General features: G+C 36.6%; 1 protein-coding gene across 1 annotated transcript in view; it reads right to left on the bottom strand.

Moving 5' to 3' along the window:
- unc79 (UNC-79 domain-containing protein) overlaps nucleotides 1-24,541 on the bottom strand; it is a 50,804-nt gene that overhangs the window by 24,662 nt on the left and 1,601 nt on the right. Inside the window, exons 2-27 of the mRNA XM_090113930.1 lie at nucleotides 23,840-23,959; nucleotides 23,233-23,394; nucleotides 21,376-21,546; nucleotides 21,001-21,093; nucleotides 20,480-20,665; nucleotides 19,496-19,655; nucleotides 19,212-19,284; nucleotides 19,050-19,132; nucleotides 18,388-18,519; nucleotides 17,590-17,715; nucleotides 17,211-17,332; nucleotides 16,451-16,640; nucleotides 15,655-15,754; nucleotides 15,240-15,392; nucleotides 14,963-15,065; nucleotides 10,036-10,163; nucleotides 9,541-9,646; nucleotides 9,044-9,153; nucleotides 8,594-8,734; nucleotides 5,736-5,873; nucleotides 5,279-5,425; nucleotides 5,004-5,140; nucleotides 3,791-3,973; nucleotides 2,651-2,807; nucleotides 1,901-2,102; nucleotides 1,071-1,286 (exon numbers count right to left, since the gene is read on the bottom strand). Coding sequence (XP_089970056.1) covers nucleotides 1,071-1,286; nucleotides 1,901-2,102; nucleotides 2,651-2,807; nucleotides 3,791-3,973; nucleotides 5,004-5,140; nucleotides 5,279-5,425; nucleotides 5,736-5,873; nucleotides 8,594-8,734; nucleotides 9,044-9,153; nucleotides 9,541-9,646; nucleotides 10,036-10,163; nucleotides 14,963-15,065; nucleotides 15,240-15,392; nucleotides 15,655-15,754; nucleotides 16,451-16,640; nucleotides 17,211-17,332; nucleotides 17,590-17,715; nucleotides 18,388-18,519; nucleotides 19,050-19,132; nucleotides 19,212-19,284; nucleotides 19,496-19,655; nucleotides 20,480-20,665; nucleotides 21,001-21,093; nucleotides 21,376-21,546; nucleotides 23,233-23,394; nucleotides 23,840-23,959 — 3,639 coding nt within the window. The remainder of the gene's footprint in view (nucleotides 1-1,070; nucleotides 1,287-1,900; nucleotides 2,103-2,650; nucleotides 2,808-3,790; nucleotides 3,974-5,003; nucleotides 5,141-5,278; nucleotides 5,426-5,735; nucleotides 5,874-8,593; nucleotides 8,735-9,043; nucleotides 9,154-9,540; nucleotides 9,647-10,035; nucleotides 10,164-14,962; nucleotides 15,066-15,239; nucleotides 15,393-15,654; nucleotides 15,755-16,450; nucleotides 16,641-17,210; nucleotides 17,333-17,589; nucleotides 17,716-18,387; nucleotides 18,520-19,049; nucleotides 19,133-19,211; nucleotides 19,285-19,495; nucleotides 19,656-20,479; nucleotides 20,666-21,000; nucleotides 21,094-21,375; nucleotides 21,547-23,232; nucleotides 23,395-23,839; nucleotides 23,960-24,541) is intronic.

Here is a 24,541-nt window from a genome sequence, read left to right as displayed (position 1 = left end):
TATTTGGTTCCCATATAATCGTATAACAGATAAACTATTGCCAGATTTTCATAATCTCTTTATTTGGTTCCCATACAATCGTGATTATACCTTTTACTATTGCCTGAAAATAAACATTTCCAGTAAGTAAATTGTTTCACTTGCCCATTACAGAAAGGTTTAAGTGTCAAATTCGACTCAGTAGGTTAGGTTAGGTTTGAACTGTGACCTCCCATGCACGAGCCGAGCGAGCGAAGCGAGCGTGCCGCGGCAGCGGCCGGCGAGTGCCAGAACCGACTCGCTATTGTTTCACTTGCCCATTACAGAAAGGTTTAAGTGTCAAATTCGACTCAGTAGGTTAGGTTAGGTTTGAACTGTGACCTCCCAAGCACGAGCCGAGCGAGCGAAGCGAGCGTGCCGCGGCAGCGGCCGGCGAGTGCCAGAAGTCAGAACCGACTCGCTATTGTTTCACTTGCCCATTACAGAAAGGTTAAAGTGTTAAAATCTATTCAGAAGGTTAGGTTAGGTTCGTGCTGCGACCCCCTGGAAGGATTTCGTTTTTCTGGATATCGTTTATTTGAATTTCAAAAATCTGGACATTGTTTGTCTGGATATCAATCAACTGTATTTCAAAAATTTGTGTTTTAAAAATCTGGCTTTCGTGCATATGGATTACGGTCATCTGGATTTTGTGCATTTAGATTTCGTATGTCTGGAACTCATTCGTCTGGATTGTAAAACGTCGTACAAATGAAGAAATGGGCAAATGAAATTCGGAGTTGCGATTATATGGCAAACAAAACTTCGAAATTTTAAAATTCGGGGTTATGAAAAAATGTCCAAACGTTTTCTGGATTATGATATTCGGAATATTAAAATTCGAGATTAAGATAGGTAACCAAAACGCACGTGCCACAGATAAAAAATATTTTTGCTTACCAGCTGGATGAGGTGGAACAGCAGCTGGTGCAGATATGGTCCTCTTATACGGCCACTTAGCACCAAAAGATGCAGATAAAGACTGTTCGTGCGCGTGCGCATCCGTATGCGTGTTTATGAACTATTTGCCACAGATAATAAATGATTTTTACCAGCTGGATGAGGTGGAACAGCAGCTGGTGCAGATATGGTCCTTTTATACGGCCACTTGGCCCCAAAAGACGCAGATAACGACCGTGCGTGTGCGTGTGCGTGTGTGTGCGTGTGCGTGTGTGCGTGCGGCTCCCGCGCGACCGCACTCAAAGCGTCGTGCGCACGACGCACTTTGTACATGAACCACTCGGAGCTTGTGGAACTGCTTACTAGCTCTGGGAATAAAAAAAGACGGGTTGCACTGGGGGAGTGCCGGCAGAAGTGAAATCTTGATTTTAACGTTGAGCATGTTTGATATTTTGGAATGGTATCCGTCTTACGCTTTTTCGATCAGGTCACGTGTCCTGACGTTAGTTTAATATATAGAATTTTATACCCATTACAGAAAAAGTGCTCAACGCCGCTAAAGAAGTTTTCACTTCAAAAATTGCAAGAATTGTATGTAGTTATAAAATGTTTGAAATGTTGAAGAGGTGATTTATGTCGTAATAGACAAACTAAAATGTAATTATTTATTTGCAAGTACCCTAGTTGCAGAGTATGAAATGTACGCAGTAATAATTAAATAAATGTTGTTAGATACGAACAAAAATATAATTGCATATGAATTAATTAAATTTAGTTTTCTTCTATCATACATTTAAAGGTCAATAAAATATGATCTGAAACCAGTTCTGCCACTCATTAGCTAATGTTTATAATTTTGAATAATATTCGTTGTTTCAAAAATTAAAATTTTAACTGTATTAAATATAGTTCTTTCTATCATCCTACAAGAAAAAGCTTACTTTTATCGTTCACATTAAATTTACAAGTGTTAAAAACCTACCTCTCAAATTGGAAAAGTCAACATTCTTATTAGTATTGATTTGGGCCTCCAAGAACAGCGCTTCGAATCGATTCAGGAAGAAGTCCCAGGTTAGAATTCGTCTGTCACTGAGAGTGTTATGTAGCTGGTATACAGATTGCAGAATCATTGGTCGGTCCACTATCACCAGGTCGAACTGGGTCTCCAGGCAATAGAGGAGCAGCTGAAAATAAAGTATTAGTAATTTATCTTAATATATATAAATCTCGTGTCACAATGTTTGACTCCTAAACCACTTAACCGGTTATAATAAAATTCGCACACCATGTGCAGTTCAATCCAACTTGAGAGATAGGATAGTTTAAACATGTAGGTACCACGAGCGAAGCCGGGGCGAACCGCTAGTAGTGGTATAAAAAAATGCTGTTCTGGGAATTGCCACATTTTTTAATGGCATGGTTATAATAATTACAAAAAAATATTAACGTATTTTTTTTTTTTTATTACGCCAATTGTACATTGCTTGTTATACAGACATCTAAAAAAGAAGCATTGAAATAATTTCAAAAATGTCTTTTTTTAAATTGAAGATCACATACAATAAATTATTGTTTTCTTATTTTATTAGTTTGGGCATTGGATTCATTGAACTGCTTCTAATATTGTGCAAAAATGGTCCTTCTAGTATTTCAGGACCTTCGAGTCAATTTTAATATAGCATAATCTATCGATAAATCGAACCACATCATTAAAATATTTCTCACTAATTACCTCAATAGCATTATCATGTATAGTCCCAATATATAGTGTTGCCCGCTGCGCCACGTACACGTTGATATCGTCCATACTTGATATTAAGTAGCAGAATGCAGTTGCCAATGCTGTTTGTAGCGGGAGACTCGTTTTTATTGGAGACCCGTCCATGAAACTGTGGGAGATAATTTATTAGTGATTATTTAAGTGCTTGTGTAGGGAATATAAGGAAATTTTCTTAAAGTTTAAAGATGATTGTTCATCTTTTTTTTGTTCATGTTATAATTAACTAATGTTGATATCACGTTGCATGTGAAATACATGCATACGTGCTGACCGTACGTGAACTGACCGTAGAGGCGTGTAGCCGCGTGTGAACTGCCCGTAGAGGCGTGTAGCCGCGTGTGAACTGCCCGTAGAGCCGTGTAGCCGCGTATGAACTGATCGTAGAGGCGTGTAGCCGCGTGTGAACTGCCCGTAGAGGCGTGTAGCCGCGTGTGAACTGCCCGTAGAGCCGTGTAGCCGCGTATGAACTGATCGTAGAGGCGTGTAGCCGCGTGTGAACTGCCCGTAGAGGCGTGTAGCCGCGTGTGAACTGACCGTAGAGGCGTGTAGCCGCGTGTGAACTGCCCGTAGAGACGTGTAGCCGCGTGTGAACTGCCCGTAGAGCCGTGTAGCCGCGTATGAACTGACCGTAGAGGCGTGTAGCCGCGTGTGAACTGCCCGTAGAGGCGTGTAGCCGCGTGTGAACTGCCCGTAGAGCCGTGTAGCCGCGTATGAACTGACCGTACAGGCGTGTAGCCGCGTGTGAACTGCCCGTAGAGGCGTGTAGCTGCGTGTGAACTGCCAGTAGAGGCGTGTAGCCGCGTATGAACTGACCGTAGAGGCGTGTAGCCGCGTGTGAACTGCCCGTAGAGGCGTGTAGCCGCGTGTGAACTGCCCGTAGAGCCGTGTAGCCGCGTATGAACTGACCGTAGAGGCGTGTAGCCGCGTGTGAACTGCCCGTAGAGGCGTGTAGCCGCGTGTGAACTGCCCGTAGAGCCGTGTAGCCGCGTATGAACTGACCGTAGAGGCGTGTAGCTGCGTGTGAACTGCCCGTAGAGGCTTGTAGCCGCGTGTGAACTGCCCGTAGAGGCGTGTAGCCGCGTGTGCACTGACCGCACGAGCATGGTGACGCGCTCGACGGCGGTGAAGCGGCGCGTGGGGTCGGCGTGGTGGAAGGCGTCCCGCAGCAGCGCGCACAGCACGTCGGCGCCGCCCGCCAGCGTAACGCAGTGCAGCAGCACGGGCACCGCCACCGACGCGATGTGCGACTGCGCCGCGTCGCACACGTTCCACAGGCTAGGTAAAAAAAATTACATAATAAATAAGTACAGCTTGAGATGGCGCGCGGTGTGTCCCTTAGACACATAAAACTGAAAGAATATAATAAATTCGATCGCTCTGGCGGGTCACGGGTGGCTGAGTTCGTCAAGCGTCCGCCCCAGATTGGCGTGAAAGGTTGCGGGTTCGAGTCCCACCTCGTGATCGAATTTTTTATATTCTTTATAAATTATAAAGCATTTGAATGCGATAAAACCAAAAATATAAAATTCAACGAGTACAGCTTGAATAGGAGTCCATGGGCTCCCTCTGCTCTCTCGGAATTAGTAAAACACTATATCTCAGGAGCCAAATGACAAAAACCGACTTATTACCGAGAAATAGGGAAGACAAGGTATCACATTTTCTAATAGCATAAAAAAAATCGCGTTAAAAAATTCCACAAACCTATTCATTGTCTGATCAAAGTTGATCAGCTAAACTTGGAAATTTTTATAGAAACACGGATTATGCTGAAGGTACGCTATGTGCGCACTTGATAGGGTTTCTAACTGAGATTCACCAAAAACAAATCCAGCACATCGTCTAATAATATATTTTTGTTAAAAACTTGAAAATAAACAATTAGCTCGCTGAATATGTTGTACGAACATCATACTTCAATCAGTCCATTAGCTAAATACTCAATATCAGTGCTTTTAGTAAAGTTAATAATAAATTAAAACGTGAAAATACATTTCACGCTTCATATCTGAACCTGATAATAACCAATCGAAAGATCAATATACAGGAAATCCCAGTAATGGTAGATAATCTGGTACGTGCGTGTGCGAAGCGGGGATATGCGGGTTTTACTTTGACTACGCAGGCGAAGTCGCAGGTGGAGAGCTAATTTATTATAAAAACGAGAATATATCAAATAAAAAAACATACAAGGTATTGGAGCAAGTACAATATGATAAATACTCCTACTATAATCCTGTAAGACTATGTTTAAAAAGGCCGAACAACTTAAGTAATTGTAGAAATAAAGCCTATTTGCACTTACTTGTCTATAAGCAGGTTTTCTTGGCACCAAATCAAGAAACCTTTATGTTCTGCCAACGCATCTGTGTTCAGCACGAGTACTTGCAAGCATTGTAATAAGTAATATAGTACATCCGGTCTTGTCGTGTTTTTCAACTCCTGCAATAGCCAAATTTCAGAAAATTTTAATTAAAAAAATTATGTGGGTACTATAATATATAACAATTTAAAAAAGGTCAAACATCATCATCAAATTTTTCACTTATTACGAACAATATCTTCATTAAGCCTATCTACCTGTAACAACTGATGTATATACTGAAGTTCTTGCGGTAACTCCTCAATGCAGAAGTGAAAGCGACCAGCTGAAGTTGGCCAAAAGTTCGTGATATCATCCTCTACAGATTCTGCCTCATGTTCTCCCAGTAAGTTAGGTGTGGATACCTAAAAATAGTTAAACCAACCAGCTTGAAGGATCAATAATTTTAAATATTCTTTATAAATAACGAACTGGTAAATGAAAGTCTTATCGTTTGTACTTATGAATGTAATTATTAAAAAAATGTTTGGAATCTCAAATCAACATTATTATTAAACTAACAGATAGCATATTTAAACAGAAAAAAGAAAGAAAGATACAACTAATATCTATTGAGTTAGTGCCTCATTGAAATCTTGATCTTTCTACTTTCTAAAATCAGAAACCCTGTTTTCTACCACACTAAACAACAGTTAATTCACTTTAATTACTTACATTAGCGGTAGCAGTAGCCACATCAGTGTCCGTCAAAGTCACAGAGTGTGCAACAGCAGTGGGCGGCTGTTCTGCCGGCGGTAGTGATACCGCCATGTCCAGCTGTTCTGTGATCGTCTCCACTGTTGCTGTCATTATCTAACAATGTGGGGACTTTGTACTGATAATGGTCAGTAGGACTATTTTATGGGCAGGATTTAAAACAGGGATGATTTTGATCCATACGTTTAGAAAATTAAAATTTGGTATGCCATAAATATGACCTTACAGGATCAAATGCAAGTATGCCTTTGCACTCAGCAAAAATATTTTTAGATCTTTATATTGATATTAGGTTAAAGGATGATCTTTGATGCTATATTCTATTTCAGGTCGAAACCTTGGCAGTTTTGATTATGTGACATTAGAAATATTCAGTACATTAAAAAAGTATAGCATAATGTTAGCAGAAATAACATGAAAGAACTTGTCTTTGTGAAATTAGGTGAAGATAGCACTTTTTTCTTGTTCTTGTTAAGCCTTCTTCCATGAATGAGTATAGGGTATTCATAGTATACAAATTTTGTTGGTTCAATGGATTTATTTACACGTGAAAGTAATTCAATATGAATCATTAAACAAATTTTATTAATGTTTAAATATTTTAGCCATATTACTTCGCTCACTTAGCCAAATATATATAAAAATATACAAGCAGAAAAAATACATAAATTACATGTATATTTTTTATTCCATTGTTGCAAATACAAAAATGCAATAAGGACAGACCACGTTTTTATCCGAACAAAAATTGAGATATTTTTTGACTTAGAGGTATAAGATTTACAGGAGTAGGTACTCGGAACTATTAAATAATAACCGGTTCAAAGATTTAAGAAAGAATGAAGAATAGAAAATTGACAGCCAATGTTGTCTGCTTTAAATCCAATTTCATATATTAAAAAGCATCTTACTGCATATGTGTATTTGCAAATAAATGTATTTAATGACTATAATGAGATGAATATTGCTTTTATAAAAATAAAATTTATGTATAAATATATTGCTGCTAAAATACAACTATCTACATTAAGGTCTAAATATCTAGCCAAACTACAATAAAAGCGTTTTATTTTAGGAATTTTTCAGGAATGTTGTCATTATAACCACGAACATAATATTTTTATGGATAACTTTGAATGTGGCAACACAGTGAAAGGATTGACTGCACCACTTAAATAATATCTTTAGCTTTGAATGGACCCACAGGAGACATAAAATTGTTTACCCACATAAAATTTAAGGAAAGTTACACTATTTTTTTTCCATCCGAGACAAAACACAACTATTTTTGAGACCATTGAATATTTTTACCTCCCCAGAACAAGAGAAAGAACGTCACAGTCTCTTATTCATGAAATTAAATTATTTTCAATCCTAGCAATGAAATATCAAAACCAAGGGTCAGCAAGCACACAACAGAAGCACAGGAAGGAATACAAAGGTAACGTACTTGCGTGTCGCCTGACGACTTAGTGAGAGAGCCGTCCGAGCCGACGTCGCTCATTAAGGACAGTTGCATGAAATGAACAAACTATACATCTATTACATACAGCCCTACTTTTATGTCCGATGTGAAATAATTTAATGCCTGTATATTTTATTTGTCTAAGATTTTTTGTAATTTTTTTGTTCTGTCTGAGTTTTTTTTCTGGTGGACGCCTGATGTACTTGAGAATGTATAGTGCAGGAAACTAACATTCTGTTGTAGATTGTTTCCTGATTAATTAAGGTTGTTTCAAACTTTAAAGTTTGGGTTGGTAACTTTCGCATTAATTTCCACAAAAATGAACTTGAAAAGATGAGAATTGGCAATACTGTCTTAAATATAGTCATATTATAAGCAGGTTGTAATACTCCTTTAATTTGCGGCTATTAAATCGTTTCATATCGGACTTTCCAACATTAACTTCAAAAACATTTGTAGAATTAGTGCACGAAGGGCTACATGACAAATTTATACAAAATCCAAAGGTACACTAATAAAAACATTCAAATTTAACGTGCGTATACGATATAACGTAAACCACACTTTTATTTAATTTTATATTTATCGCGTTTAAAGCAATATAATCTACAACATACATCAATTATTTACATTTGTTCAATTTTAATGTTTTATAACATGCTAAAACGTTTGTATAATCCCACACATACTATTATGATATGATTGTACATGCAAATAAAACATGGGGGAAATCTTCATGGGGGAATTTTATGGCAAGAAATAAATAAATTTAGAAGAGGGTAAATTATTGTTTGTCACACCTTCTACATAATTAAAACTCCACTGTATTGTATAAAATGTTAATTTGATCAGTGTATGTTAGTATGTTAGAAGTGTGAAAATGCATATTTTCAGTAATAAATCTCATGAATTTGTAAAGTACACAATAATATTATAGAAGATAGTATTAACAATGAAGATGATCATTTTAAAAAAACACAATATTGTACAATGGCTAGGATGGAAATAGACAGGATAGGACAATAATTATTTTTTGAGTGAACTTAAGTAGAAGCCCCCCCTTTCATACTAAACAAAAAGACGGGTTGCACTCCGGAAGTGCCGGCAGAAGTGAAAACTTTATTATTAACGTTGAGCATGTTCGATATTTTGGAATGGTATCCGTCTTACGCTTTTTCGATCAGGTCACGTGTCCTGACGCGAGTTTAAGATTTTATACCCACTACAGAAAAAGTGCTCAACGCCGCTAAAGAAGTTTTCACTTCAAATATTGTCAATTTCACAGCTTTTTTAGATATCTTCCACTTTCCCGACCACGACCCATCAGTTCGGTATCTCGGGACATACATACATGCGGCATGTGCGACAGCACGCCCCCGAGCGAAGAGCGCTCTGCGGCGGGCTGCGCGGGGGGGGCCGCGGGGGCGAAGCGCCGGGACTCCTCCTCGGTGGAGCGCTTGTCCGACCATGACTCTTCGGGGACTGGTTGCACCTGGTTATGTTCGTTATAAACGTTTGAAAAAATAAATAGAAATTTAAAAAAAATGAGATTTAAGAGTAAAAATAGATGTAGTTTATGTAGTTTTGAGCATTTGATGTTTGTTTATAGATGTTTAAAACTAAGAATGTATTGTTAGTTAAATATTATATAAGTTGTATTACAATTAAATTCGTGGAAAAACATTTCATCGTAGGTGAATATACAAGCAACTAAATTACAATTACAAAAAATGAAATTTATATTACTTTCGATTTTTTATGAGGGTAGTTCAACAAAATCATTTATTTCTACAAAAATTACCTCCAAATTCTTAGTATCAGGTAGCAGAGCTCTCACAAGCCGAACGGCTAATTGATGGCACAGTGCAGCAGCCGAACAGTATGAACAGGACACACCCCACATGCACACCGCTGGGGGATAAACTCAAACTCAATGATTCATCATTAATCTTTTTTTAATCATTAATCATTTTATTCACCAGAAAAAACAAAAAAAATAAAACAATTAAAATGAATGTAAGCTGCGACAAATTAAAAATTAACATACTTTAAAAAGTACCTTGCAGTTAGGGTAGGTTTGTAAAAGGTGTATGTAAAACCTCATAGTGAAAAATATTAACACTGAAAGATTATAGCCTGATGATAACAATATCAATAAAAATCGCAATTTTTAATCTTATATTTATAAAAATGGATTTTTGAAATATTTTTTTAATAATACAAATAAAAATTAATATATCAATCTACATTAAAAAAATACATTATGAATCTCCAATAATAAAAAATAAGTATACTTACAATGTTCAATGGTATTGACTTGATTCGCTTTGAGCATCAGTCGAAGCAATTTTGTCGCTTCACTGCTAACGTTCTGAATGTTGATACGATGTTGTTGAAGTTCCATCTGTAATATTATATTATTATTTTAGCATAATATTCTGCTATTTTGAGATACCATTAAAATATTTTAATTACAATACTATGTAAAAATGTAGTAATAAGAAAATTAATTCTCCTGCTTCTTTCATAAGTTTCACTGATCAAACATAATATTAGAATCAAGCGGGACTCGAAGGACCTTTCTTAACTCATTCGTTAACTGTATCAAGGAGCAATAAAATTACAATTTAACCTAAATTAATTTCAAGTTCAAATGACAATTTTGTTAATGTCATTTTATGACCTGAATTGTATTACATATGAGCAGATTCCGCTTAAATAAGTTAAAAAAATTAAACTTTACATGATGAAAGAGATATAACAGGCATTTTTTTTTCTGAAAAAAATACTAACTTGTTTCAACAAAATATCCAGCATGAGGATACAACACGTCAAATTCTGCGGCTTCATCTGATCATCGCTTTCCTTGTCATTGCCGTTCGGTGAATCGGACGATTCTGCTTCTTTTGGTTTTGTGCATTCTGGAAATATTTTGGTGTGAGATAAATATGTATATGACGGCGCCACCGTCGAAGCTTTAAAAAATAACGAACGGCGAACAGATATAAAGCAGCGCGCGCGCACGACTCGGGTGATTCGTTCGCCGACCGTTGCCGAGTGCACATCTATTACGAGCTTACTATAGCTTATTTGTGATATTTATTTTATTAGTGGTCATAATTGTAATACCAAGTGATTGTATTAAGAAACGACTGTATTGTAAAACTGACATGATTTAAAAGAGCAACTATGGAGTTTCTTGCCGGTTCTTCTCTGTAGATACTGCTTTCCGAATCGGTGGTAAATAAAGAAATGTTTGAGTTAGAGGTGTTTCTTTGCTCGATTACCCAACGCAACGCCCACATTCTACACCTTTCGCCGACATCAGAATTGGGATCAAATCGAGCAAATGAGAAAGCATGTGGCGATAACCTGGATATAATTAATACGTGCGCTGATTAAAAGACAAAATGCCGCAACCACGTGGCACTTCGATCCAGTTTCAACGGGAAGAGGCATCCTACAGATCTACGAGCATACGTGTCACTGAGCAGCCGGTGACAAAGGGAGAGCTCGTTATGTGCGGGCAGGGTGGCAACTTCGCCTCGCGCTGCGCGGATGCCACTGCCGCTCGCACCACCGCGTCGGACCCCGTATGATCGAGAGCAGCGCTTCATCATGACTTCACAAGTCTGGCATCGCAGCGTTATCGCAGTAGCAGTGGCGCGGGCGGTGCGCCTACAAGCCGTGTGGTTCATGGCAGAGGAGGGTTATTGTGTAACGAAACGACGCGTTGGCAGCTGCCACTCGACACATGTATGAGGCTAAGTGCTGGTGAATCTGGTCAGTCGTACTATTTTTATTACTATGTTTCTGATGTTCTCTTGTAAGAAATCGGTCAGTAGATAACATTTCACTTTGAGTGTGCAATTAGATAAAGAAAGTAAGGTTTTTAAAATGTAGTAACTTATTTGAAAGAAAAAGAAATTTATTGCCAAAAACAAAATTTATCTTAAAATTAATTGAGGAAAATCGTCACAGCCTCAGCTAAATGCTGCATAAAAACAGCGCTGATTTACAGGCCGTACAGATTTTGTTAAAAGTTGTAACCTACAAGACCAGTGTATAGTTAAATCTTATTGCATTTAACTCGACTTATTCACGCAGTAATGTTATTATTAGGTCGTGCGATATTGCTTTACGGTTTTGTAGTTGGGCTAAATGTAATGGATTATTATCAGTACCTAGGTCGTGTGACTTGTATTTCACTTATTCAGGGACACGTTTACTTGAGTAGGTAATTCACGTTATTTAAAAAAAAAAACACTTCGCGGCGTAAGCACTGACTTCAAGATGAATTAAGTAACGACTTGCTTTAATGTTGGTTAGTTTGTGAGCTAACACTAAAGAAAGAAAGCGCAATAATTTGTACACTGCATCCAGATACTTCAATCGAACGTAAACAATAAACATTCACTTGTCCGTGTATCGGAACAAAAAACAGTATGCGAATTACTTTTAAATTAGTTTCTTAACTACCCGCGTTAGTTTCTTGACTACCCGCATTCATTTCTTGAACTACCTGCGTTAGTTTTTATTTAGACTATACCCTTGACAAATAGCAATTAATTGCTACACAAAGACAGCCTTATTGCCATTCGATTAAAAACGAAAAGCAATGCGTTAACTAGTGCTTAGAGGTTTAATAAACTTTTCGTAGGTTTTATTTAGGGTGATATTATTGAGGTCATTTCTTTATAAAAAAAAAAATATTAAGTCGTGAACAATTCACAGTATACAGTTTTTACAATATGCAGTTTTATGAAATGTGGCAGATTTAGTTTGAACGGTAAATCGAGGCATTTAGTTTTGAATTTTTACTTAGATAATTTATTAAGTCCCTATTTAGGCAGTTCATAATACAATGTCACAGATAATTAGCGTGTGTTCAAATAAACATCTGGCGTAAGATTTTATGATTGGAGTACGGGTCTAGATTTGGTTTTAGTATGTAATTTGATTGCTTTAAAATAAAAAAAGAGAAAAAAAAAAACTCTTAACTATCCCATCAACGTAAGGGTCCGTTAAATATTACGATAGTTTAAAAAAAAGATAATAACCGAAAATAATCTCAAGGTTAATAGCGCATTTACAGTTTACATACTGTCGTCAGAATATAATGTCTGTTTAATTGAATAGAGAAAAGAAAAAAATCCATCCAGGTTTTCTGAAGGTTATTTTGTAGCTTCAAAATATAAGAACGCAAATCCTAAACGTGGAGTATTCGATAGTATAATCGATTTACATTGTGTGCATTTAATGTAATTCCTTGATAATAGTTTTTGTGACTAGCTGCAGTTTGACATCAACTGAATACATCAATTAGGTAGTTGTACAGTAGTTGTTGAGCAGTACATTCTTATTTACGTTGAAACTAAAATTTAGCTCAGCCCTTTTACTGTTCGATATGAGATTCACAGATGAGTTTAAGCCTACACTTATCAATTGTTATCATACCGTTAAGGAATTTTAACCACATTTGAGAACAAGCTTTTGCCACTTTTTGAGTTAGTCGAAATTTTGTGTTTTTTTGCGGTTAAGTTACGAATTATTCGTTTTAAACTTTTTTAGATATTGTAATTTTTGCGCTATAGTCAATGATCATAATTAACGACAGGTAATGTCAGATTGATTTTAATTAGCTAAATTACAGAGAGTGTTTTACGACACAGCGTTTAGAAGCGAGGCAGTTAACAGTACGGCGCAGCGGTTGCGTAGCATATGGAGCAACGTAGCATCATCAATGGTACGGCTCGATGACGCGATGCCAGGATGACGCAGCACAAACGTTGAGGATACGGTCGCGTACCGTTTTACTGATTTGCTGCGGCAACACTCTGTTTTCAGTTTTCATAGTTGACCAGTAGCATACTGACATCTGTTTACTCGTACGCTGTACGAAGTAAATGTGTGTTGTGTCCACACAACACACATTTACGTAATATTCCAATATTACTACGGTAATGTCGTTTATTAGAAGAAAGTGATAAGAAAGTGATCTGGCATGAGGTCCAGGATAGTACATGTGTGTTCTGACCGGTCAGTAGGATCGGGGCAGTGTGGAAACCCTGTAAGGTCAGTGTAGGCTGAGGCAGGATGGATGTTATTTTGAAAAAAAAAATGAAAATGAATTATCGTAGTAATGTAGTGTGAGATATTATGGCGTACGAGGACGCAAGTATGACTGTATCAGAGATAACTTGTGTAAAGTAAAAGTTTGTAACGTGGATTATTGTAACGGTAATGATTTCATTGCAGGAATTGTGCGTGCTATCTGGTTTGCAGTCCACGGTAGTTGAGCCTTCATTTGTGGTGAGCGAGCGTCGTGTCTATGTTATGTGGATGTTGTTGGTGTTCTGTAAGGTCAGTATGGCCGAGCGGTATAGTTGTCTAATCCCGGGATGAAATACCGTAGTGCTGTAAAACAAGAAGGGACGTACGAGGACGTACGATTGTCAGTATGGCCGAGGAGTGGAGAGAGTGGAGAGAGTCGTGAGTTTGGATTTAATATTGTTGTGTAAAAAAAAAGAAAAGGAAAAAAAATAATCCTTAAAAAAAAAATTATGCAAAAAAAAATTATGCAAAAAAAAAATTTATGCAAACAAAATTATTATGCAAAAAAAATGATGCAAAAATATGATGCAAAAAAAAAATGATGCAAAAAGAATGATGCAAAAAGAATGATGCAAAAAGAATGATGCAAAAAAAATGATGCAAAAAGAATGATGCAAAAAAAGGAGAGCAAAAAGAATGGTGCAAAAAAAAAGAGAGAGCGAGTTATTGAAGGGAGTCCGGTCCAATAACTCGGCTATAGGGATTGCAGATCCGGTCTAGCACGCTAGAGGGAAATCTGGAGAGATTTCCGGACTGGCACGCTAGAGGGAAATCTGGAGAGATTTCCGGACTAGCACGGTTGCTGAAGGGCTTGCCGGACCAGCACATTGTTTTAATTGTCTTGTTCCCAGGTGTTCAGAAGTCGCTCGAGGACGAGCGTATGTCAGAATGGCCGTGACGGCGCCACCGTCGAAGCTTTAAAAAATAACGAACGGCGAACAGATATAAAGCAGCGCGCGCGCACGACTCGGGTGATTCGTTCGCCGACCGTTGCCGAGTGCACATCTATTACGAGCTTACTATAGCTTATTTGTGATATTTATTTTATTAGTGGTCATAATTGTAATACCAAGTGATTGTATTAAGAAACGACTGTATTGTAAAACTGACATGATTTAAAAGAGCAACTATGGAGTTTCTTGCCGGTTCTTCTCTGTAGATACTGCTTTCCGAATCGGTGGTAAATAAAGAAATGTTTGAGTTAGAGGTGTTTCTTTGCTCGATTACCCAACGCAACGCCCACATTCTACACCTTTCGCCGACATATATTTGTGAGGTTGGAAATAAACAAATGAGTCTACACAATTTATAATTGGTATAAGCAGCCTTTTCATGGATGATGACATCGTTGTCACATTTCACAGAATAGAAATTTGCTTCACAAAGAAGTGAACCCGGCTTTTTTAAGAATAATCCTTGAAAAATAAACAAGTTTTTAAAACCAAATAGAAACTGGTTTTGTAGTTAGGATTGACAAAATATATAGTGCATCCTGTAATAAGAAAATAAATTAACATACTGTACATTATGTATACTATTCCATTATGTTATAGAAATTAAATTTCACAGGCGACTTGCAAGAATATCTAAACCTTGTTTAACTTACCAGGTTGCGGTTTAAATATCTTCTCTGGCAAATTGATGACGCAATGGCTGAATAATTCAAACAGGGTGGACAGTGGTATCCTAACTTCCAAGAAAGATATTGTCTGCAAATGTATAATTTAATAAAATTAAAACATGGCTATTCTAGTAGTTGACAAACAATTGATTTCTTTCGAATTGTGAATAATAAAAATTTTAGTAAACTATTAAGACGCAAAAAGACAATATGATAAATAAATTACTATATTTGGTCTGGCAATAAAAAAGGTTTTAAGTACCTGAAACCACTCTAATACTGGCAGCACAGTATCTGGTCGTGGTTTATCAGTGACCTTCAGTGTTGCAAAGTTATACAGATTGATTTCATCGCCGACCACACTGCCGTCGGGTTCCAGAATCTTCGCTACGGGCACTTTTAGCTCCATTAATTCCTGTAAATATTGGCAATTATATGGCAATTCTTTTAATTATGTACGCAAAAAACGAAGTAGATTTAATGCGTAACAATTTAAATAGTAATTAAGGCGAAGAAGAGTCATACAATTTTACAGAATAAAACAAGCATTAAACTGAATCTTATACGGGAAAAGCACAGGGAAAAACAACCATAATGTAAATTTTGGGATTTTTTAAATATTCATTGCAGCAGTGCATAAAATAAAATCTTGTTAAATTTACAAAAATGTGACATACCTTTTCGGGTACATCAGTGCAAATAGCTTCCATCCAAGCGGGCATTATGTAGTCCCATATAGACTGCGTTATGATGCCGTATGGTATCAAGCAATATAACCTGGAAGAACAATATTAACTGATGAGTTTTACACTACTAGAAAAGCTCGATTGACTCACAATTAACTTTTATTATCGTTTCCTATTATTTAATGGTTGTATTGCAATAAAGTGTAATAAATAAATAAATAACTCGCTAAAAATTGTCTGAAGCAAAACTTTGCCTATGCGTGTAGAGATAAACTACGATAACATGGCGCGCCCCTCCAAAATTCAAAACGTTTGAAAGTATTTGTGAAACTATTTACAATGTACCACCAAGATTCACAACGCATGTGTGCGTAATGAGACGGCCGTCAAACAAAAACAAATCCACGGATTTGTTGCTCGACTAGTCACGCTCTAATCGCTCATTATTATTAGTAATGGCGCTGCACTGACGTATTCTATGAAAACGACACGCGCGTTGTCTTGGGCGCTCGGCAACTTATGATTAGTTGACCAACAAATCTGGACGTAAAGTACTAAAGACGAATACGTACAACTACATACAAACTCCTTCGTAAGGATGTCACTACACACATTGAAACAGTAATTTGGAGGGGCGCGCCATGTTATCGTAGTTTATCTCTATACATATAGTATTATGCAGTTCTCTATACATATTTTGATGACCTTTTAATACACGATTGTGCGTTAAGATGTCGATAAGAGATCGCCTATCTCGTATGTAGCTGCCCCATACCCCACGCCCCACCTATTCAACCCGTCCCGCAGGTGATGCGCACGCGACGCCAGCGTGTCCCAGTGCCCCGCGTGGCGCGTGTGGTGCGGCGGGTGCGGCAACAGGCACGCCACGAGCGCTCGTCTGCGTGTCTCCGCGAGACCGCGGATCCAACCGCACACGTGCTCCCATTTTAGCTTCTCGACTGTGTTCGCTGTTTCGCCTGGATGCAAAATTTTTGTAACATAATATAGATAATTATTGATAAAAAAGACGGGTTGCACTCCGGGAGTGCCGGCAGAAGTGAAAACTTGATTATTAACGTTGAGCATGTTTGATATCCATCCGTCTTACGCTTTTTCGATCAGGTCACGTGTCCTGACGCGAGTTTAAGATTTTATACCCAACGCCGCTAAAGAACTTTTCACTTCAAAAATATTGTGTATACGACAACATAAAACAAATAACACAACAAAGGAAACAAGTAGAGAAGGCGTCAGCGGATAGAGTGCTACATAGTAGAAAAGAAATAATAGTCATATACCAGTGCGTAAGTAAAAAGTAGCACTGCAATTTTCAATTTTCACTCGTGAAAAAGTAATATTAATGAACCAAAATTGACTTAAAACAATTGTATTCCACGCTCACATCGCATTATTTTGATCGTTTAATGAAATCTTCAAAGACCCTGTATTTTGAAAATTAAACCTTAAATTGGGAAATATTTTCATTCGTTTATACGTCGAGGATAACATATTCAATATCACAATAAAACAACTAACAATAAACTCACCAGTATAAGAGAATGAAGTGACATGGAACCAATGGAACAATACTGACAATAATCTTCCCAAAACCTCGTCAGGAGTGTCGGGATTTGGAGTACACAATCCTACCATAAGCCATACGCCGTATCTAAAATGTTTATTAGGAGCTAAAATACATAGTTCAAGCCTTTTCTCAAAGCATTAAAACTATTGAAAACAATTTTTAACAATGTGAAACCGTATAATTTAGTGTGTAATATTTATATAGACGATTTCATAATAATATATGTTTTAACAGAAGATTTGAAATCCACATCAAAATTATATTTCAAAATTCATCTACATTATCGAGTTCAATTTAATTTCAAAATTGTATAAGTAGAAGAAAAAATAAAACATTCATACCTTCCAAGCAGTTGGCGATCTTCCACAGAAATAGGGTCAGGTAATTTAACGCTGAGCGGTGATTTGATCTGCTCCGCTGAACTGTCAGGATCTTCTAGATTAATCGGCTTCGCTTCTTTTAGAAGACTGTACATAATAAAAATAATGTATTATTTATTAGAGTGCATTAATTATTCTTACATATATATTTTTTATGAAATATTTCTCACGAAAAGACAGCTATATCAACTATTATTATTTTAACATAAAATAATAATCGTTATAACATCATCGAACAGTGAAAAAATCGACAAAATATGAATTGAATATCGAAATACTGTTGATAAATCATCAACTAGTGAATATTTTTATATTATAGTGAAACAGGTATTGAAGAAACGGTCTAGTTAAAACTAGAGATGATTAATTAATTTATGTAGTTATTGTGTAGATATGAACCTGGTGATAACCCGCACTCAGTTCCAATATTTATTCAAATAAATGCGAACTTGATGGTATCCACCACTTAGTTCCAATGTTTACTCAAATAAATGCGAACTGATGATACCCACCACTTAGTTCCAATGTTTATTTTCACAGATGAGAACCTAGTGATAACCCTCACTTACTTCTAATCTATACTAATATTATAAAGCTCAAGAGTTTGTTTATTTGTATGTTTGAACGCGCTAATCTCAGGAACGGTGTTAGATAGCCCATTTATCGAGGGAGGCTGTATATCATCACCCTAAGACCAAGAGGAGCAGAGCAATGCGGGTGAAACCGCGCGGCACAGCCAGTGTTAGCTACATAGCGCACCTGATGATAGCCTCAACGAGGTTGGTCTGCATGTCGCTGTCCATCTGCCAGGCGGGCGGCAGTCGCGTGTGCAGCACGTGGTCGCCTCCACGTCGGCTGTTGTGCCGGTTGCCGTGGCACTGACCGCAATACCTTGAGTATAAGATGACGTTGAAACAAATACCAACAAAAAAGTTATGGATACTACATTTTAATCCTCAAAACTTTAGGATTGGCGCAAAACGGGCCACCGACCACAACCACTAGTGGCTATCGCGCGCTTCTGCCACTTGTAATAGTGTCATAAGCGACCGTCACCGGAATCGAATTCAAAAAGTGCCACATTTTATAAACCGCTCTCTAGCAACTGTATTGACCACAAGTGTGACCTCGAGTCGCCGAGTTTTATTTTAATTAAACTAAATAAGTTGTGAAAACTACAATTTGCTTTTAAATCCTCAAAAATACGCATGTATTTGAAATCAATTCAATTTCAATCGTTCTGCAAGTACTGTTTCTACACAATTTCTACATATACCTGCAAAAAATGAGTGCTCAAGAAATTTATTCGACTATCAGGAAGAGAAATAATTTTTATTCCTAACGAGAAGCGACCTTTAAAATTATTGCAACAAAATTGTAACACAAAAATATAAAAAAAACACATACAAAATTTAAATTACCTGATAGGATGATTGCCGTTATAACTGGCACATTCGTTTGAAAAACAGATGGAATAAGCTGCTTTATCAGTAGACCGACAATTCTGAAAAACAACATAAAAATTGAGAACAATACTTCTTGTTACCTTGTCGTAATATAAGTAGTAAAGACAAAATATGTACCTTATTTTCACAAACCATGGACACTTGCTGTTGCGGATGTAGAATATCGAAGAAACGTTGGTTAGGATGTTCCCTGATAAAAAATAATAGTTAAAATTATGTACTCAGCAAATATAATGTAAAACATTATTAACATCTAATGTTATTTCAATTTTAGCCAAAAAATTCCAAGAAAGCACTTTTCCACACTAATAAAGTAATATTTACTTCACTGTTGGCAAAACATAATTTGAAAAAACTACTAAAAAAAGTATACATGTAAAGCAAAACACCATAAAACTCACCTATGAATCTCATTAGCGCACTCAATACACAGATACAATGGCGGCGGAGTATCCGACGCGAAAGTGACACTAATACAATGATCGTAGCACACTTTCGCAGCTTCAGCCGAACCCGCGTTGGGACACATGTCTCGCTGACAGAAGAACGGTACCAGGTCATCTGGTGAAATGATGGTACACTTAAATGTCAGGTTTGAAGGATAAATGTTTTTCAAGTGAAACTTCTTTAGGCGCGTTGAGAGTAAAATTTCAAGGTCGCGTCATGGCAATACCGTCACGTAATGGAGTAAGGCGACTATATTGGTATTTTAGAATCTTGCCAAAGAAGTTTCACTTCTAACACCTGTGCTCGACACATAGATAGCATCCGTGTGTGGAAACTTAAATTTGATGAGATTTGGATAAGTTATTTGTGCCTAAATTGAAAGCGCGACACAGAGTAGAGAGTAGAGAGACAACTAAAAATACATTGTACTGCCTGTACAACATTTAAAACGTAAAGCAGGAGTGGACTTTTTTTAGTATGTGCTCATAAAAGAAAGCTAGGAAAAAGTTAGTACACTGTGTATAAAACAAAAATCAAATTAAAATAAAATAAAAACAAAGAAAACTTACTACACTTAAGGCATTCACGACGACACCAACTACGACCATACATCTAAAGCAAAATGAAACAGAAAACATTAACAATTCAATTTGTACCAATTAACGCTACAAAAAAACAAATTTCCGAAACTTTGGAAATATTTCTGAAAGGAGTAATTTTAAACTTTATAATTTGAAATAATGCAACATTGTTTATCAATTAAAACAATCTAAGAATTGGTCATCAACCATCCGATTATAACATTTATTCATATTAAGACGACTTCATATTTATTTCTAAAAAATATCTAATATAAAAATATTTAAAGCTATAAAACCCGAAATAAACAAACAAATAGCCTCTAAATTGTCCCAAAAAGGCACCCAACAACCACTTACTTGAAAATTTGCACAGCAGTCCTTTTCTATCAAACAGCTTCGCATCAAACGGTGGCCAATAGTAGAAGAGTAGCTTGGCAGCTGATAATCTCGCACCACAAGTACCATATGCAATTACACATAGCACATCTTTTACTACCGATTGCTTCATGGACATGAGACATTCGAGCAATTGACAGTGGTGGGCTGAAATCGAATAAATAATTAATTCTCTATTTTTCAAGAGATATGTCAATTTGTGTTTCAACCAATTTATTTAAAAAAAATTACTCTATAAATAAAAAATATAAAAAATTCAGGCCGCATTTCGGATCGCGCCGTTTGCGATGTTCCATTTTTAAGTGACAAACCAAAAAAAAATCTCTTGCCATCTTTTGAGAGTTAATATTTGGCATAATTTATATTTTAATGTGGCGCTATATCAATGAAATGCAACTCCAAAGTTTATTATTATTTGTATTGCCTTAGAAGAGAACTATTTATTCCTTCGCAATATAAGCTAAGAATATAAGAAGAAATACCTGGATTGTTCGAATGTTGAAACACCATCATAATCACAGCACCTACTGACTGTGATGCTTCGCTTTCTTCTTCCATTCCTGCATATCGGCGAGCTAAAAAAAAGAATATAATGTACATTTTGCGGTGCAATTATTTAATTGTACTGCAAATACGGGACTTTTTTTTGAGTTTGATTTTATTTCCAAATTCAACTGGCTTTGAAATTTGGTATAGGGAGTGTTCTTGAAAAGCAGTTTTACAACAAATTCAATAAACTAAAGCTATAAATAATGAATATTTTTTTTTAAATAACAGTAATACTACAGAAAGTTAAAACTTCATCAGATTTCGTATCAAAAATATTATTTAAACTGGCTTTGTTAAAAAATACTTACTAATCGTAAACGGCAGGATATAATAGCACAACAAATGCAAAATATCCTGATGTAGATTTGCTGGGAACACAGCTACACAGTACGCGACTAGATATGGCAAGTTATCTATCATGTCATATTCTAGGAACGGCATCAGGCAACCCAGGCATTGTAGTACCGCTTGGCCAAATGCTGGAAACAAAATAATTAAGTGATTAAATATATGGTAATGTCTTTTCAGAAACAAAAAAAAATTTTTTTTTTTTCAGAAAAAAATGCATTGAATTTTTCCTTCAATTCCAAGTAATAAGCAATCTGAAATGTTTAGTAGAACACAAGTACTTGCCTGTTAAGAAAATTATTCAAGACAATGTCTGTTATTTAACTTTGTAATTTAAAATGTGTAAGGTATTATTTTTTTAACTAGTAATAACTTGAAAAAAAATATGCAGAATATTGTTGTAAATACAATATTTTTGTTTATCTGCATTAGGTCAATACGAAAGCAACTCAACCGAATTAGATATTATTATTTAATTAGTATTATATTATTCAGTATTAATAGTATAAGGCGATCCTCACACTGCCCCGCATCATGCTGCATGTTGTGTGACTGCGTGTTTAACGTTACTTGTAAGTATCTCCGTTTGTATAGAAAACACGCACAGTCCAACACACTGAAAATGCAACCACGCGCGTTCATGCGGATCACGCGCATACACGCGGAGAAACATGCATCCCCGCGCGTAGGTGCGGGGCGAGACGCAAGGTATGGCACACCGAATCCCGCAGTGCCGCGCGTGATTTTGAATGGGCGTGACGTATGTGTTAGAATAATTTTTAACAAATGACCCATTTAAAGATCTTGTTTGTAAATAAGGATGTACCCAGTATCTTCTATAGGCACGATTTCTTTTAATTTGACCGTAAAAAAACCAAACAGTTAGTATAATGGCAGCGTCCCGAATGAGTTCCCCACTATTAGGCGATCCTCACACTGCCCCGCATCATGCTGCATGTTGCGTGACTGCGTGTTTAACGTTACTTGTAAGTATCTCCGTTTGTATAGAAAACACGCACAGTCCAACACACTGAAAATGCAACCACGCGCGTTCATGCGGATCACGCGCATACACGCGGAGAAACATGCATCCCCGCGCGTAGATGCGGGGCGAGACGCAAGGTATGGCACACCGAATCCCGCAGTGCCGCGCGTGATTTTGAATGGGCGTGACGTATGTGTTAGAAAATGGATCTCGATATCGATCGATTTATTAACAAATGACCCATTTAAAGATCTTGTTTGTAAATAAGGATGTACCCAGTATCTTCTATAGGCACGATTTCTTTTAATTTGACCGTACAAAAACCAAACAGTTAGTATAATGGCAGCGTCCTGAATGAGTTCCACACTATTAACCATTTTTATCAAAACTATCGTGATGCTCACACCACAGAGAACGGCGAATAAATGATTAATGAGAGCCGCCGCGCCGTGCGTGAATCTACAAATGCACCTACGCGCGTGAGTGCGCAAAAAACCCGCACGATGATGCAGATCTGCACTCACGCAGGAACGCGCGTAGGTGCTTCGACATGCAACATGCAGCGTGATGCGGGGCAGTGTGAGGATCGCCTTAACCATTTTTATTAAAACTATCGTGATGCTCACACCACAGAGAACGGCGAATAAATGATTAATGAGAGCCGCCGCGCCGTGCGTGAATCTGCAAATGCACCTACGCGCGTGAGTGCGCAAAAAACCCGCACGATGATGCAGATCTGCACTCCCGCAGGAACGCGCGTAGGTGCTTCGACATGCAACATGCAGCGTGATGCGGGGCAGTGTGAGGATCGCCTAATACAATAAATTGATACCTTGAATCCCATACTGCAGATGTGGTGCAGAATCCACAAGTTGTGATATTGCATTAAATAATCCTTTATAATCGAGATTAGGATACAGGCTCATTCTTTCTGCATCATTATCTGCGTCTCTCATCATTTCGAGAGGAGATTTCGGCACATCTTTTAATACGCCTGAAATATATTAAAATTAGAATTAATATTTTATGCTGACTGTGAAAAAAAAAATCGTAAGTACTTACTTATTGAAAAAATAATAAATTATTTTTGTATAATAAAATACAGTAAAATTTGCTTTGTTTGGAATTTAATTTGGAATTTAAAATAAGAATATTAATTGTAATTAAGTTAGTGTGGGTAAAGTGTAATTTAATGTGGGTAGTTGACATTTTAAATATGAGGGTAGTAGTAAAAGTTACTTCCACTTCATTATACAATGTGATAACGAATGAAGACATTCTACGGATCACAATTTTAAAATTGTTTCAATATTCAGAAGCAATAATTTTCAAAAATATTACAAGAATCTCATTACTATGAAAACAAATAAACTAAGAGTGAGTATCTCCAATATAATCTTGATACAATCATAAAATTCTTAAATACAAAAAGAACATACTGAGCAGCGTCTGAGAGAAGTATTTGACCGTGTTGGCGATGTCGATACCCGACGGCAGAGGCTGTATATTGTGCATCAGCCGCAGCTGGGCGTCATAAAGACTTCGGATTTTTGCCGTAACTGTAACACAACTTCATTTAAAAATAACATTCTTATTTACAGTTGGAGAAAGCTGTGAACATAGTAATAAGTACAATGGTATATAGAACATAGTGAAAAATATATTATACTTAATGGAAAACAACATCAAAAAGATTTCTTGTTAGAACAATTTTCATTAATTGTTCCGCTTACAGTTTATTTAATTTCAAGTCATGTTATAGAAGGTGGTGTTTAAATTAAGGTAAGGTATAAAGAAAAATGTATTGTATAGAAATTGAATTTGATCAAATAAAGAGAGAAGTAGTTTTATTTGAATGTATGCATGCTATTTTTTTAAATCGTTATTTAGATTTAGTGTTCAGAATTGAAAATAATGAAAAACAATAAATTAATTTTAAAAAGACAGGTGAGATGTTTTGTGAAAAATAAATTGCTCGGAAGTTTAGAATTGAAAGAAAATTATTATTTTAATCCATGAGGATTGATGAGGATTGATTTTCTTTCAGTAAATTGTAAATTTAAAATGTAAAACTATCAGTAAAATTGTAAATTTAAAATGATGCACTATCTCTGTCTAAAATATTAATTTATATTTTATTT

The sequence above is a fragment of the Colias eurytheme genome, chromosome 20, assembly GCF_061535395.1.
Source record: "Colias eurytheme isolate Ceu_HAF_F1 chromosome 20, ilColEury1 Martin Lab GWU primary, whole genome shotgun sequence".
NCBI classification, from domain to species: domain Eukaryota; kingdom Metazoa; phylum Arthropoda; class Insecta; order Lepidoptera; family Pieridae; genus Colias; species Colias eurytheme.
This window is presented reverse-complemented; position numbering and strand designations above follow the sequence as displayed.